The sequence below is a fragment of the Zychaea mexicana genome, assembly GCF_025766255.1.
Source record: "Zychaea mexicana strain RSA 1403 chromosome Unknown BDB00scaffold_3, whole genome shotgun sequence".
Classification (NCBI taxonomy): Eukaryota; Fungi; Mucoromycota; class Mucoromycetes; order Mucorales; family Lichtheimiaceae; genus Zychaea; species Zychaea mexicana.
This window is the reverse complement of record NW_026516666.1, coordinates 715,344-731,538: the sequence shown is the minus strand read 5'-3', so window position 1 is coordinate 731,538 and position 16,195 is coordinate 715,344. Positions and strand designations below refer to the sequence as shown.

Below are 16,195 nucleotides of genomic sequence, written 5' to 3'. Positions count from 1 at the left end.
CTGTCATTAATACTTCTCTTGTCAGTAAAGTAGCAATGCAGTAATGGCGTTTTGTTGAATTTAGGAAATGTTACACAAATTTCATGCAGGAGGTATTTTTATAGGCTATACATTTCTTTTGTGAGGGATTTTTACTGAGATGGGAGTCAAAACTATAATCAATGTGAAAAATAAAATATGAAAAAATTGATATAAAGGAAGGGATAAGATATGACTTGAGAAAATGAAAAGTCTTAGCTTTACATTCAGGTGAGGATAGCAGCCTTGTAAGATTACTACGTAGAGCGCCGACATAGACGGATGCAACATTGAGAACCACGAGTGAGGTGATGGTGCTGAAAGAAGCGTCAGAAAATGGACCAGATTAGTCAGATGGTGGAGCTGTCGGCGCAAGATAAAGATGCTTGAGCGTATCTTGGCTATATCGAACGCGAGCTGCCACGTTCGTATCAGCTAAAGGAATGCTGTCGAGAACAAGGATCCGCAATCCGTTGACACTGGTACTCAGATGATCTTCCCGTCACATCAAACTCGCGCTTTATCAAGGGTAAAAAAAGTGCCACGGCAATAGCGTCCTTGAAGAATGCGTAGTCATGGCGAATGATTTAAATAGCGGCTCAGGTACATTCAGTGGCGTAAAGCAGAGGAGGACATATATGACAGTGAGTGATGTTGTGTACAATACTCTAGCTCAGGCCATTGCTCGCTTCTTTCGATAAGTTCGTAGGTATGATTCTTAAAGTTTATGAGATGAACATTTTATGGCAAAATACGGTTCATTGAGAGATTTATACGACGTGATACAATGGGTGGCAGTCTGGCAAGATCCTTGGCGCAGTTCAAGTCAGATTGATTCGTGAGTTACTGAGGGTGTGCAACTGTCATTCATTTTCTTTCTCCCTCTTTTTCTCGTTTTCTCTCTCGTATTCGTCAATGTATCCTATCAGTTACTAGGACTATGTTTAATCTAGAGTAGCTGCTAGGGCTTCAGTAGGCTTATTGAGTTTCTATTGAAGCTGGATACAGGCGAAAATGGTTCCATCTTTTTTTTCCGCCTATACTCAATGACTTACCTTTTTGCACTTCTCCCGTCCGTCCATGAGCAAAATGGTGCTTAAGAATCTGCTTCATAAAATATATTAGTAGATCTATCATCCTTTAAAGTGAAGATAAAGCTGGTTTCATTGGACAATCGGAAGGACAACGTTATTTTCTTAAGATCTCCTTATATTAGCATGCAAGTACAACCACCGACGCGTCAAATTGAATAAGGCAAAAGCTCTAATGCCTTGGCGCCCCGCTTCAAGTTTTTTTATGCTGCTGCTGCACTCGCAATAACCTTTTCTTACTTCACGTCATGAGCAGGAATCGTATAACTGCTGGCCCTAAAGCAGTAATCTGCCACGAAACTGACTTACGAGGCGAAATCTCGATTGGTAATTCAGTTTCTTCAATTCTCCCTTCTCTTTTTTTAATCGTTCGTTAGATATTAACCATCTTTATTTTAGGTGCAGGTACGAATTTCTGCTGTTAGTGATGCCATCAATGACAACTAAGTAGACAAACTAACATATTGCCTGCTCTCTAGGCACTGTGCTTCATCCGCAGTGCCGAGTCATTGCAGAGAATGGGCCTATCTACATTGGCAAGAATAATATAGTCGAAGAAAACGTGATCATATACAACAAGTATGTTAATATATCATTTAGCAGAGCGCATATTGATTTCCCAGCGTACTAACTACATGTTTGCAGGAACTCCTCACCGCTGGTTATCGGTGATGAGAACGTCTTTGAAGTTGGATGTCGTAAGCTCAAAACTGAAAGAAAAAGATGGGCTGCGCGTAGCGGTTAGTATACTCATGGTTGATTGTTTAATGATATTGGATTTAGACGTGGAAGGAGCACATATTGGAAACAATAACATCATCGAAGCTCGAGGTAAACCCTTTCGTAATGATGGATGAAAGAGGTTGAAAAAGCGGGAGGTTGGTGAAAATCCTTGATAAAGGAAGTAACTAAACAGCGGGTATCGTACGCGTGTTCTTTTATCTAGCAAAAGTGCTAGGCACCACTTCAATCGGCCACAATTGCATCATTGGAGCCGCTTGCGCGACAGAAGTGAACGAAACGATCTCGGATATGACGGTCGTGTATGGCTCAAAATCAAGTAGGCGGCAACAGAGCGAAGTGTTCCCCGTAAGTGTTTCTTTATTGGCTACGAAGCGGACGTAATTGATCAAACATGTCAACTCATTAATAATTGTATTTTGTTACAGACACAAGCTGCATTACACGCACGTCATTTAGACTATTTGCGTGAGGTATATATTATATCCAAAGCTGGGAAAAGTGATATGATCGTGGTGATGTGGGACGATACGTTAAACTAAATTCTGCACGGTTACTGTAGGTGTTACCCAAGTACAACCATTTGAAAAAGTTGGAGAATGCATAATAGGGTGATGGTAAAGATTTTGGCTCATATACCTATTTAGTTTGGGAGCAGGATCAAATTAAACTAAGAAAATGGATGGACATACTTGTATATTGAAACACCATCGAATGATGAAGAGTTATACCAATCACACCGTGAACGCTGTGTTGTATATGCACACATTCTTGTTTGTTTCGGCAGTGTACAAGTAATCGCCCATAGGACTCCATGAAACTCCACACATGACTCCCCTAATTTTTAAAGAATCTAGTTAGTTCATAAAAACGCATCAAATATATACTTCCTCTTTCTGAGCAATGTAGGTCTTAAAAGCATACCTGTGTTCTTTGATAGTTTTTTCCAGATTACGTGTCAATTGGTTCCAGATATGCAGTGTGCCATCTTAAAAAAAGTTGCAATGAATGTCAATATCATTGCTTAACTGACATTCTGCATGGACTTTTACAGTATGCATATAGGTGATATTAGCATGACTTACCGGATGATCCAGCAGCAATGTAAGATCCATCAGGGCTATTAAACATAGAAATTTTGTTATGTTGAGCCATCATTATTCACATTAGTATTCGGGCACATATTCTATTATGTGTACCTGAAGCACGATCGCGACCAATTGGCCCCGTTTCGATACGTTGGGGCTCTATTTAAATCGGTATCAACGTATGTTAGTAAGTTCTTAGGCTATGACACCCATATTTCCCTCATTAACCTCTCTGAACAATATGAAACTTACTGGAATGTTGCCACAATGTCATACATGCGTAAATCGATCAGTTTCAGCGTGTTATCTCTTGAATTAGTCAACAGCGTATCACCACCTTTTCAAATATGCGGTTTAGTCTTTCCTTCAAAATCCCATCCAATGGTTATTATGTCTCTCTTACCGGGTGACACAGATACAGAAGTAACTTGGCCACTGTGAACACCTGTTAATTCCTTGATTCCGTTGCCTGTTCGTGTATCCCATAATCTGATATTGTTATCCAAGTGGCCACTGACAAGTGTTTGTCCCTCCACATCTGCAAGTGTCAAATCATTGCAGCTTGAAAATGTGAATATCGTACGGATGCCTGATAATTTGCGAAAGCATATTTAGCTAAGTTACTCCTCAGCCTTAAAGATCATCATTACGTAAGACAAAGTCGATAAATTTTCTTACAATAGCCTCTCTGTAGGTCCCAAACCTTGAGTGTTCGATCATGACTTCCAGATACCTATTTCAATATAAAGATTATAGCATTATGTTTCTGTTAGAAATTTTGCAAATAGAATGGAGAACATAGATCCATTCAGATAGTCAATTTTACTAACCACTCGCTTGGAATCTGCTGTAAATTGGGCAGCAAAAACTTTACCGATATGACCTGTTAATGTGTGCTGCATTGAAAAAAAAAATTAGAAAAAAAGATTGCATAGCTTAAGTGAAGAAAAATAATCGTATGTGTTTCAATGTAAAAAAACCATACTCGAATTCGCTGTGTGCTTAATTGCCATATACGTGTGGAGTTGTCAGTTGATGACCCAAGGACAAGTTCATCGGTTGGGTTGAAGCAAACGGATGTTATAGACTGCAAAGATCCACCCAGCGTCATGGTTACGTTGCCTGGAAATTAAATCAATAGACATCAATAAATCGATATCCTGGAAACAGGTCATCTAGATGACCAGACTTTCTATTGATTTGGAGCAGGATCATACCAGATTTTGCATCGTATACTTTTAGCTTTTTATCAGATCCACCTGTGGCAAACATATTCCCAGCTGAAGAAGCTTTTATACAGAAGATTTCACCATCATGCACTGTCTATAACAGGGTGAAAAGTAAGTAAGATATGTTAGATGAGATTCTGTATATAGTAAAGAATTGTGAAGGGAAGGAACTACTGTCACCATTTTTTTAATAGGAGCAGTAGGCAATACGACAGTGGCTGCACGAGCACGGCGGTCACTTTTGCTTCGCTCAGTTGATGATGATGGCCGCATAACCCATTTTCCAGTGCTTGTTTTCCGGATCGTTTGTCCCACATTTCGTGCTTGTTCAAGAAAGCTTACCAATACCGGTTTTATACCAGTTAGCACATAATGAATGCATCAAATCCCCTACTCACTCACTTCACATCGATAGAGTATACCTCTCATAAAACTCAGTTGCCTCATTCATCTTTTCGGCTTCTTGATTCATTTTATCCAGCCATCGTTGGAGTAACTGTGCGTTTTCCTTTTCTAACTTTTTGTTACGTTCCTCAATTGTTGTAATCTCCAGTTGAATTGCAGCCAATTCGTCTTGTAAAATCTAGAAATAGAATATCAACCATATAAATAATCAAGCACTCAACATTCTTCTCACTCCAATCGTCACTATCAGCAGCAGCACATGCAAACACTCTCTTTTTTTTTCCATATTCGGCATTACTTGGATTGCTGCATCCTTTTCCCGTAACTGTTCGACTTGCAGATCACACTTAGTGCCGAGTTGCTTGACGCTAGCCGTCAACTTATTTATCCTTCACAAATCAAAACTATCCATTAGTCCCTGTTATTTTTTCTTTCAGTTCCTTCCATCTAAGTATCACTATCAATTGCTTTAAAGGATGAAAAAAGAGTTACTCTGCCGAATCACGCTTCTCAGTTTCCGTAACCTTGCGCAGCTGCTCGTTCATGTGAACCAAACGCTGCGCATTTTCACTCTGTGTTTTGTACATTTCCGCACGCTCCTCGTTCAGATCATGTATCCGTCGATCCAACTCGGCGACCCGCTGTTGATGCTCTGGTGAGCTATTTAAAAAAAGCAGAACAAGAAAAGCCAACGTTTTCCATACATAAATAACCCCTCCCTTTATTCCTCGTATTCGATGGTTTACCCTTGGGCTTTAGCATATTCTGCAGCTTGGGACAATGTCTCGTTTTGTAACTGAGCAGTTTTCACGGCAACTTCGAGCTGTTTTTCTTTGTTCTGAAGCGTAATGACTTTTTGTACAAGTTTTTGGTCTATGTAATTTCATGGACACATGGGACTCTTATTAGAATGTTTCGCTTGACACAAAATATCGAGAACATGTCAAACAAGGCAAATCTTCAGAGTAGGTTGTGTCATGAATCGCAAGCTGGAGGGAAAAGTAGATACAAATATTTACTTGCAAAGATTGTGTCATGAAGAGCATGTTCTTTTTCATTACGGGCTATTAGACGCTCGACGATCAGATCTCTATAGCTCATGACATCAGCAGCCATTGAAAGGTTGTAAAATACAGAGTGAGAAGAAGAAAAAGAGGACCAGCATCGCAGCTTTGCCGTCTGCATTTTCTGAATTTAAATTAGAGCCCGGTCCTCGACATTTAAGCGGAGCGTGCCAACAAGTCGATGAAACTTGCGAAATCTTGTACATCCAAATGAATCACTAGTAGCATTTAATCTGCGAAAGTCTAAGAGCATCAAGAAACCTAAAGATGATGTACATCATAATTCATCACTGATGGCTCTCTGGATGCGCTCGGAAAAGGTGAGTGTCCAGCAACAGATGCAGCAGTAGTTTCTGAGGGTTCCGCAACTATAGAAACTCGTGTATGTGTATATGTCATGCTTATATTCGAACTTGTTATTCCTTATCCATCCAGTATGGTCGACCTTGACTCATCCCAGCGTCCCAACTATTCGCTGTCATTTGTCTGCCATGCAAGTTACTATCGTCGTAGTCCTGTTGAGAGCTGATTGGCTATACTAAAGCGGCATAACACTGATGCTTTCATTGTCTTCCAACTCTTCTTTCATCTTGTAAAAACATACAACTACGTTTGCGAAAGCTACTGCTTCAGTAATAGTATCGTATAGCATGAAGTTAAAATTAAATTGCTGTCCTTATCCCTGGCTGTGGTAAAACGTAAAAGATGAAAGACGACACGCGTTCTTCTCCCCATTGACTCGTATTTTTGCCTCAACCGTCTTCCCTAAAACACATGTCGCTATGTATAACAAGACAAATGGCTTATTCGATGAAGATAATCTTTGTCACAAACTATTGTAGCCACAACAGCCACGAAGTTGGGGAAAGTATTTTTTAATCCAGTTCTCTGTAAGAAAATTCCACACTTGTGGGAACACCTCCTTTAAAGATCCTTATTTTTGCAAATACACTATGACCTGGGAAGTTAGCAACCCTGACAGTGAAAAAGGGCCGTTTATTGCACACTTTTCATACGATGTTTTATCAAACATATTCTCTCAGCTCACATTTAAAGAGTGTATCCGGGCAACTAGAGTTTGCCGTACTTGCTACGATTCTATCCTTCGTCTACCTGATGTATGGCGGGAAATATCTGATGAAGATTACGATGTCCCACAAGACCTGGCCCCATACGGCGATTACTTTGCTGGCTCAGAAGTTCGTACCCTTCGTCTAATGACAAGAAGAAGATCACCTCGTGCCCAAGCCGTCCAGTTTGTGGTCGATCACGACTGCCTCGATATCGAAGAGGGTAAATAATGCAACACAAGTGTACCACAAAAGCTGCCATTTACTGCTGATATGATAATGACGGTCATTTAGCATAGAGCTTCCTGAAGATCGACACTTCTTTGCGACTACCAAAGCTTTTTGGCAACAACTTGACCGTGCTTACGCTGAACAACTTCTTGCATCTTACCATCCAGGCTGTACTCGAGCATTGTCCCAATCTACAGAACCTCAAGTCATCTTGTAATTTTGAAGGACCTGTGCGTACGACCTCTAACATCCAGTTAAAGTGGACATTACCCGAAAACTTTAAATTATCCCACTTGTACAGCTTCAACATAGACCTGCATGGCAATCCGCCCAATGATGCGCTGCTCTCCGGGTTTCCAAAATTGCGATGATAAGGCTCAATGCATCAAATTACCTAAATTGTGAAGCTGTACTGCAGAGTCTCCATCGCTTTCAGCAATGCCAAATCATGCGTTTTTGGAACACTGGGGCCATGACCTATACCGTCGCAGACCGGAAGCTGTGCCTATCACTGTCGTGCCTTCGGGAATGTACTCTCCTGACGTACAAAACGGACTGCAAGAATTGGATCTGCGCTACAATAAGGGTGTTGGCGACATTCGTCAGATGTGTCAAATTGTCTACACTGCTGCATGCTGAAAGTATTTCTGCTACTGTTACTGCGTTTTTATTGTAGCCCATGTCTAGTTCGCGGAATGTCAGTACATGCTCTGCTCCATGGAATGCTCTTAGTAACAAGGATGCATTATCTCGCGCAGCTCAAGTTGCGTTAGCTCTATTATGACGTATATTGATGGCCTGATTCATAGTATATCACACAGAGAAGCAAGATAAGATTAGTGTAGCGTATTTACATTCAATTCTAAGATGATGAAGGTTTCTAGAGTTCCCAATCGTTAAGCTTTGAAAATAGACAGCAAAAGCATGAAATCGATGATAGTCAATTGCTCGGTCTGATAGGCGATATGACGGGTTGCAATGGCAAGTCATGTTGTCGTTGACCATGAAATTCTTCCATGTAAGCATATTGCAGTCCGGTGCTCTTTTGGAGTCATCTGCCAGAGACGCGAGAACATACCGCTCTCGTGCTTATGGGTAGAAGCGGGATCACATTATACACGCATGTAGTTGGAAGTCTGCCCATACCGTGGACAAGAAGCAAGTGAACTACATGCGACGCCCGTTCTTTAAATCAACAAAGGTCACTCATAAAAACCCGTTTAGAAGATATTAGAAGTTAAACAGTCGTCGATCCTATTCTAAAGCCTTTACTATTAAAACAAGCATAAATCATGAGTCATGTTTTTAAAGTACACGGCATTGTACTCTTGGCTAGTCTATATGTCGAGGGTGTTTTAAGAAATTTTATGTTACTGCAGGTCCAACCTCCGTTTGCATGAACGGAGCTTTCATTGGACAAAAGATATCATCGCCGCGCAAAAAGAAAAAAAGGCACCATTTCGCCTTGTGATGTGGAGAACTCAATGAGCTGCTAATTATGTACCAGTGACTAGCTTACTTTACGTATACAGCATAGACAAGGGAGCTCAGTGTCGCAAAATAGCTCTTACAGAGAACACATTAGGGAGCGTGAGGTAATGGTAATGCGCAAGAAGAAAAGGGTTGAAGCTCCGTCTGCCCAAACAGCGGGGCAATAAATTTCGAGATTGACGCGTGCCTCTTTTTTTCTTCTTCTTTAGCTCGCTACCATAATGTTCCCGCCCACAAAGCTACAACTCATTTACAAGGAACCGCAACAGCAGCAACCCCAACCGCAAAGCATGACTGACAGAGTCTTTAAAAATCCTGTCAGACGCTTCAATCGAGCTCGACATGGAGCATTAACGGCATCATTGCAGCCACCTCCTACATCACTCGCACCCGCAATTACCCCACCACCTGCAGTTCCATCAGCACCTGCAGCTCCCGCAAAGCGTGAGGAGCCCTCGGCTGCCCCAACGCCAATCAATACCGTGCTTGGAAAGTTGATGGCAAAGAGAAATGAACAGGAAAGTGAGCGCAAGCAGTTGCGGATTGAGAAAATACAGCAGGTGCAGCAACAATGGTTGCATGTCTCGCCACCGCCACTCTCCCCTTCCCCTCCCACACCAACACCACCACCGCAGCAACAGCCTTATTTCGACGAAGATGTTGAAATGGAGGATGTTCTGCCAACAATACCACCGCAGCAACAGCAGAAGGAGGAACAATATGTTCCCACCTTGCTTGATTTCAACGAAGATGTTGAAATGGAAGACGTTGAGGAGCAGTCGGTGGATACGGAGTGGAAGACCGGTGAAGGAGATGAGATGGAGTGGGAACCCACCCCGCCCCTCAAGGTAATCTACTGGCCGGTTTATTCGTGGTAAAAAAAAGTAAGTACTTGACCTTGTTTTATCAGTCTTGGTTAGATTGACGAGTACCTGTTATAAACTAATTGTTGACTCTTTTAGGCTCTTTTCTTCTTTTCTTTTTTTATTGCAGTGCCGTACGACGAGAAAACACCAGAAAACCCGAAAAAAAAGCAGAAAAGCATTACAAAAACCTCTGAAAAAAAAAGCAAAAAAGCATCACAAAAAACCTCTAAAAAAACCACAAAAGCAAAAACACAAAAACATTTTAAAACATAAAAAATACTGGTAAGCTTATCTCTCACACTTAATTTATTGGCTGTGGCGCGTATAGCGTGTATCATGGTTACTGACTGCGTTTCGTTGACTTTGACAGGTCATTCCCCTTTTGTCCTTTTTACCGCCACTCTGCCTCCGCCATGATCAAAACTTCCTCCGTTTCCGCCCTATTTATTTGACAAAGCGCCTTCGTGCGCTTTAGCTGGACTCCATGCCCAGAATAAGGTACGTACATCCGATACACTCCGTTGTTACCTGGTATGATTACAAGAGATGAATAGCTAATGTTTGCCATATCATTTTTTCATTAGACGAGAAGCGTCTTCAAGTGGCAAAGACAAGTTTTGAAGTTTTGATGGTGTGAGGTATATATTTTTCAAATTTCAATATACCAGATCATCGCTTCATAATAGTTTCCTCACCCTTCACTCTTTGTACTCTATATAGGAGCAGCGGTGGCCGACCAGTGTGCGGCGCAGTACGGGCGTCTCAGTAGTTGATTCTCTAAGACACATGGCAAGTGTTTCGGTGGTGAGCATTGGCATTGGCGTTTGTGCTGTATGCATCTCAGCGTGTCTGTGCGGTAAGTGCATGGCAGTGGAGATATTGACGGTGTCATTTGGGAACTGTGTCCTGCAGAGAGAGTTGAGGGGTGTGAGAACAATGCGACTTGGATCTGAGGGGGTTGGGGCAGTGGAAGGGAATGTGATCTGGTGTGGTTATCTGCGCTTTGGGATGCAACATCATCTGTTTTTGTAGGTAGTCCAAGATAAGAAGAACAGCAGAGATATACAAGGCAGTCCTTTGGCGACAATGATGGTATGTACAGACTTATTTGTTTGGTTGGTAACTATAGAAAAACGTGTGGATCTGTACTATTATCGGTATTACATTCAGAAATCACTAACGATAGATGTTCTGGAAGCATCCCTTATAGCGGCTCTTCTTTCTTCGCAGCTGAAGCTCGGGAAAAAAAAGTCGTTATAAGGGATGAGTGTTCTGGCTAGGATGTTCAAGCCATTCTAGCCATGTGTAGATTTTTCCCGATTCCCGGTCTTGGACTACCTACAAAAACAGATGATGTTGCATCCCAAAGCCCAGATAACCACACCAGATCACATTGCCTTCCACTGCCCCAACCCCCTCAGATCCAAGCCGCATTGTTCTCACACCCCTCAACTCTCCCTGCACGACACAGTTCCCAAATGACACCGTCAATATCTCCACTGCCATGCACTTACCGCACAGTTCAAAGACACGCTGAGATGCATACAGCACAAACGTCAATGCCAATGCTCACCACCGCAACACTTGCCATGTGCCTTAGAGGTCATCTGCTGGGGCGCCTATGATGGCCTTGCAGGCCATGGGTGGGTGTATGGTGGCCCACAAGCCCAGTGTAGCACGCGTGTGCTATTCTGGTGAAGGCAGCGAGTTTATATTCTTCGGGTCGGTGGTCTCATGGTGCCACTCTCTGAGAACACAACCAAGGATCGCGTCGCTGATTGAGGTCGAGCATTTAGCAAAAGAAATACCATACCATACAATTGCGATACTTGAATGAGCAGCGGACATGAACCAAGGAAATCTCTTAAACATCATTCATATTATGCATCACATTATCACATACATTCTACAAACAATATCACCGGTAAGTTACTTTCTGCATTGTTCAAACGCCACTTTAAGTTTCGATTGACTGATCATCTAACGCTATGTTTGTATCGATCTTGTAGGGGAAAACAACAAACAAACAAAAAACAGAAAAGGATGGAGCTGCCGACGCATATACAGTGCGGCTTTACGATCCAATAGGATGGAATCACCGACAGATTTACAGTGTGATTTTCCAATCCATGATATTACCCTCCCAAACACCGCATAGTGAGATGCAGCATATACAAAAGGTACGTATGGATTGCGAATACAGAGTCTGCTGAAAAATGTTGGATGGAAGCGACTAACATACCATCTTTTTTTTTCTGCAAACGTTCATAGTCATAAATACTACAACATGAATACCTTTGGTCATGTCCGCCTGCTCCGCGATGCATTACATTTCATTTTTAATAATAAAGCATTGCATAACAAAAATTCTGTTTTCTCTTATTTCACTTACATTTTTACTTTTGGTTGTACCTGAGATACAGTATTTGAAATATAAAGTGCCAGTATTGAATTGAAACCTATGTGTGTATGGTATGCACCACGGTGGCTAAAGTGATAATGCATCAATGCGTTGCTTGATACAACTTATTGACTGTAAACAGCAGCAGCAAGTCGGTATTAGAGCCTTCAGAATCAGAAGGCACAGCAATAGTATGCCCCATCATTTATTTTACCAATGGATGCGCATACGTATATACTCTTCCAGGTCTCAAGCTATGCTTTCCAATCTTTATCTATAATCGCACTCCAAAACTGCTCTGTTTGTGTGAGGAGTAATAGTGGATATCATCTGTTGTTGATGTTGAGACATGATGGTGGTGATAATCAGAGACTGTATGTCAAAGCTATCGATATTGCTCTTCTTGTTCTTTTGTTCTTGCGCTGTCTCAAGACTTCCTGTATACTTGACTGGTCTATTTCTGGTGGAGGAGACTCATACAATGCGCGTTGCAAGGGATACCAACAAACAGCGAGACATGCTGAGAACAATAGACATATGTACACGACCATCACGGTCAGCATGGACGTTGAAAATGCAACTAGGATATGTAATTTATACGAATCGAGCTCACGCGGTTTTGTTTGCATTAAGAAGTGAAGGCTACCCATGCAACAGAAAGGTGTATATTACTTTACACGTCCAACGGTACCCCTCACAATGGTTAGCAAGTTATTGTCCAAGCAATGATAGCCCCTGCAAAAACAAATGGAGAGAGAAAATAGTTTAAAAGAAATAAAGAGCTACACAGGAGCAGTGCGGGAGACGTAAGAAGAGGCGATACCCAAGGCAACCAAAATCTCAAAGGCTACCAACGAGAAACTAGAAACACTGGATGTTGCGAAGGCGGAAGCCATTTGGACCTTAAAAACCGGCAACAGTAGCATCAATCTCTAAAACAAGCTTGCAACGAATTAGAAGATTCACAAGATGCGTAAACAACACAGCAGCGGATGCAGCAATTGTAGTAGTGGTGCTGCAATTCTTTTCTAACATCAGATACAATTTAAGCGACTGAATACGGGTCGATGGTTCTCCATGCATGTTGCCCAGTGAGCTGAGGAGCTGCTCCACTATTTCCATATTTTAAACTAGGATTGGTAAGCGGATGAGGGTTATCTTTTTATGAAAAGTCACCCATCATCAGTTTGGATACACTCTGCCACGATTCGTAAAATACGTCACATTGTCTACACTGCTGCGTTTTGAAAGTATTTCTGCCACTGTTCCTGCGTTTTTGTTGTAACCCATGTTTATGATAGTTCGCAGACTGTGAGTACGTGTCTCGCTCCATATAATGCTTCTGATTACAAGTATACATTATCATGCGTAGCGCGTAAGTTGCGTTATTTGCTAGATGATGATGTTTATCAATGGCCCGATTAGTAGTTCAGAGAAGAGCGAGATAAGACTAGTGTAGCGATTGTACATGTTATTTTGAAATGTAGAAGATTTTCAATATACCCATTCTTTTAAGTATTTTAAAAACAGGCAAAAAAAGCCTGATCGTCTTTGTACTTGATGATAGTCAATTGCTTTTGCTTGGTTTGATGTAGGCGAAATGACGCGTTGCAATCCAAGCCGGCTGCTGTTGCCGTTGACCGTAAATTCTTCCGTGTATGCATATTGCTGTCCGGTGCTCTTTTGGCGCCAACTATCAGAGACGCGTAAGCATGCCGCTTCTTGTTTATGGGTAGCAGCAGGATCACATTGTATACAGTACACATGTAGTTGGAAGTCTACCCACACTCTGGACAAGAAGCAAGTGAACTACATGCAACGCCTGTTCTTTAAAACATAAAAAGCTCACTCATAAAAACTTGTCTAGAAGATATTAGAAGTTTAAACAGTCGTCGATCTTATTCTTAAGCCTTTACTATCAAAACAAGCATAAATCATGAGTCATATTTTTAAAGACACGGCCTTGTATTCTTGGCTAGTCTATATGTCGAGAGTATCTTATCATTATGTTACTGCAGGTCCAACCTCCGTTTGCATGAACGGAACTTTCATTGGACAAAAGATATCATCGCCGCGCAAAAAGAAAAAAAGGCACCATTTCGCCTTGTGATGTGGAGAACTCAATGAGCTGCTAATTATGTACCAGTGACTAGCTTACTTTACGTATACAGCATAGACAAGGGAGCTCAGTGTCGCAAAATAGCTCTTACAGAGAACACATTAGGGAGCGTGAGGTAATGGTAATGCGCAAGAAGAAAAGGGTTGAAGCTCCGTCTGCCCAAACAGCGGGGCAATAAATTTCGAGATTGACGCGTGCCTCTTTTTTTCTTCTTCTTTAGCTCGCTACCATAATGTTCCCGCCCACAAAGCTACAACTCATTTACAAGGAACCGCAACAGCAGCAACCCCAACCGCAAAGCATGACTGACAGAGTCTTTAAAAATCCTGTCAGACGCTTCAATCGAGCTCGACATGGAGCATTAACGGCATCATTGCAGCCACCTCCTACATCACTCGCACCCGCAAGTACCCCACCACCTGCAGTTCCATCAGCACCTGCAGCTCCCGCAAAGCGTGAGGAGCCCTCGGCTGCCCCAACGCCAATCAATACCGTGCTTGGAAAGTTGATGGCAAAGAGAAATGAACAGGAAAGTGAGCGCAAGCAGTTGCGGATTGAGAAAATACAGCAGGTGCAGCAACAATGGTTGCATGTCTCGCCACCGCCACTCTCCCCTTCCCCTCCCACACCAACACCACCACCGCAGCAACAGCCTTATTTCGACGAAGATGTTGAAATGGAGGATGTTCTGCCAACAATACCACCGCAGCAACAGCAGAAGGAGGAACAATATGTTCCCACCTTGCTTGATTTCAACGAAGATGTTGAAATGGAAGACGTTGAGGAGCAGTCGGTGGATACGGAGTGGAAGACCGGTGAAGGAGATGAGATGGAGTGGGAACCCACCCCGCCCCTCAAGGTAATCTACTGGCCGGTTTATTCGTGGTAAAAAAAAGTAAGTACTTGACCTTGTTTTATCAGTCTTGGTTAGATTGACGAGTACCTGTTATAAACTAATTGTTGACTCTTTTAGGCTCTTTTCTTCTTTTCTTTTTTTATTGCAGTGCCGTACGACGAGAAAACACCAGAAAACCCGAAAAAAAAGCAGAAAAGCATTACAAAAACCTCTGAAAAAAAAAGCAAAAAAGCATCACAAAAAACCTCTAAAAAAACCACAAAAGCAAAAACACAAAAACATTTTAAAACATAAAAAATACTGGTAAGCTTATCTCTCACACTTAATTTATTGGCTGTGGCGCGTATAGCGTGTATCATGGTTACTGACTGCGTTTCGTTGACTTTGACAGGTCATTCCCCTTTTGTCCTTTTTACCGCCACTCTGCCTCCGCCATGATCAAAACTTCCTCCGTTTCCGCCCTATTTATTTGACAAAGCGCCTTCGTGCGCTTTAGCTGGACTCCATGCCCAGAATAAGGTACGTACATCCGATACACTCCGTTGTTACCTGGTATGATTACAAGAGATGAATAGCTAATGTTTGCCATATCATTTTTTCATTAGACGAGAAGCGTCTTCAAGTGGCAAAGACAAGTTTTGAAGTTTTGATGGTGTGAGGTATATATTTTTCAAATTTCAATATACCAGATCATCGCTTCATAATAGTTTCCTCACCCTTCACTCTTTGTACTCTATATAGGAGCAGCGGTGGCCGACCAGTGTGCGGCGCAGTACGGGCGTCTCAGTAGTTGATTCTCTAAGACACATGGCAAGTGTTTCGGTGGTGAGCATTGGCATTGGCGTTTGTGCTGTATGCATCTCAGCGTGTCTGTGCGGTAAGTGCATGGCAGTGGAGATATTGACGGTGTCATTTGGGAACTGTGTCCTGCAGAGAGAGTTGAGGGGTGTGAGAACAATGCGACTTGGATCTGAGGGGTTGGGGCAGTGGAAGGGAATGTGATCTGGTGTGGTTATCTGCGCTTTGGGATGCAACATCATCTGTTTTTGTAGGTAGTCCAAGATAAGAAGAACAGCAGAGATATACAAGGCAGTCCTTTGGCGACAATGATGGTATGTACAGACTTATTTGTTTGGTTGGTAACTATAGAAAAACGTGTGGATCTGTACTATTATCGGTATTACATTCAGAAATCACTAACGATAGATGTTCTGGAAGCATCCCTTATAGCGGCTCTTCTTTCTTCGCAGCTGAAGCTCGGGAAAAAAAAGTCGTTATAAGGGATGAGTGTTCTGGCTAGGATGTTCAAGCCATTCTAGCCATGTGTAGATTTTTCCCGATTCCCGGTCTTGGACTACCTACAAAAACAGATGATGTTGCATCCCAAAGCCCAGATAACCACACCAGATCACATTGCCTTCCACTGCCCCAACCCCCTCAGATCCAAGCCGCATTGTTCTCACACCCCTCAACTCTCCCTGCACGACACAGTTCCCAAATGACACCGTCAATATCTCCACTGCCA

General features: G+C 42.3%; 5 protein-coding genes across 5 annotated transcripts; 4 read left to right on the top strand and 1 right to left on the bottom strand.

The window, feature by feature from the left end:
- Positions 1–1,357: 1,357 nt before the first annotated feature.
- On the top strand, positions 1,358–2,457 carry BDB00DRAFT_881079 (trimeric LpxA-like protein; the record flags this gene model as incomplete). Its single annotated transcript, XM_053128050.1, has 7 exons — positions 1,358–1,436; positions 1,589–1,688; positions 1,848–1,849; positions 1,893–1,940; positions 2,056–2,198; positions 2,279–2,323; positions 2,413–2,457. 7 exons carry the CDS (start codon positions 1,358–1,360, stop codon positions 2,455–2,457), a joined length of 462 nt encoding a protein of 153 aa, XP_052985288.1.
- On the bottom strand, positions 2,176–5,728 carry BDB00DRAFT_797874 (WD40-repeat-containing domain protein). Its single transcript, XM_053121576.1, has 17 exons — positions 5,592–5,728; positions 5,319–5,445; positions 5,065–5,232; positions 4,871–4,961; positions 4,590–4,750; positions 4,348–4,504; positions 4,156–4,261; positions 3,924–4,060; positions 3,769–3,834; positions 3,617–3,671; positions 3,342–3,527; positions 3,191–3,275; positions 3,050–3,097; positions 2,936–2,970; positions 2,775–2,838; positions 2,543–2,687; positions 2,176–2,406 (listed from the first exon to the last, which is right to left on the bottom strand). Exons 1-16 carry the CDS (start codon positions 5,686–5,688, stop codon positions 2,585–2,587), a joined length of 1,686 nt encoding a protein of 561 aa, XP_052985287.1. The 5' UTR covers positions 5,689–5,728; the 3' UTR covers positions 2,176–2,406; positions 2,543–2,584.
- Positions 5,729–6,589: 861 nt separating this feature from the next.
- Positions 6,590–7,576, top strand: BDB00DRAFT_867092 (uncharacterized protein; the record flags this gene model as incomplete). Its single annotated transcript, XM_053126300.1, has 3 exons — positions 6,590–6,929; positions 7,006–7,150; positions 7,345–7,576. The coding sequence occupies 3 exons, from the start codon at positions 6,590–6,592 to the stop codon at positions 7,574–7,576; spliced, it is 717 nt and encodes a 238-aa protein (XP_052985286.1).
- A 1,068-nt stretch (positions 7,577–8,644) lies between these two features.
- Positions 8,645–9,515, top strand: BDB00DRAFT_330866 (uncharacterized protein). Its single transcript, XM_053116970.1, has 2 exons — positions 8,645–9,312; positions 9,391–9,515. The coding sequence occupies exon 1, from the start codon at positions 8,650–8,652 to the stop codon at positions 9,304–9,306; it is 657 nt and encodes a 218-aa protein (XP_052985285.1). The 5' UTR covers positions 8,645–8,649; the 3' UTR covers positions 9,307–9,312; positions 9,391–9,515.
- A 4,527-nt stretch (positions 9,516–14,042) lies between these two features.
- BDB00DRAFT_330838 (uncharacterized protein) lies at positions 14,043–14,912 on the top strand. Its single transcript, XM_053116969.1, has 2 exons — positions 14,043–14,709; positions 14,788–14,912. The coding sequence occupies exon 1, from the start codon at positions 14,047–14,049 to the stop codon at positions 14,701–14,703; it is 657 nt and encodes a 218-aa protein (XP_052985284.1). The 5' UTR covers positions 14,043–14,046; the 3' UTR covers positions 14,704–14,709; positions 14,788–14,912.
- Positions 14,913–16,195: the final 1,283 nt, after the last annotated feature.

What these genes read in the sequence shown, in the direction of transcription:
- BDB00DRAFT_797874 (XM_053121576.1), bottom strand. Translation starts at nt 5,688, where the DNA reads ATGGCTGCTGATGTCATGAGCTATAGAGATCTGATCGTCGAGCGTCTA. An exon ending in TTCTGTATCTGTGTCACCCG is followed by an intron (nt 3,276 to 3,341) that starts GTAAGAGAGACA and finishes ATATTTGAAAAG; the next exon opens with GTGGTGATACGCTGTTGACT. An exon ending in GACATTGTGGCAACATTCCA is followed by an intron (nt 3,098 to 3,190) that starts GTAAGTTTCATA and finishes CGATTTAAATAG; the next exon opens with AGCCCCAACGTATCGAAACG.
- BDB00DRAFT_330866 (XM_053116970.1), top strand. Translation starts at nt 8,650, where the DNA reads ATGTTCCCGCCCACAAAGCTACAACTCATTTACAAGGAACCGCAACAG.
- BDB00DRAFT_330838 (XM_053116969.1), top strand. Translation starts at nt 14,047, where the DNA reads ATGTTCCCGCCCACAAAGCTACAACTCATTTACAAGGAACCGCAACAG.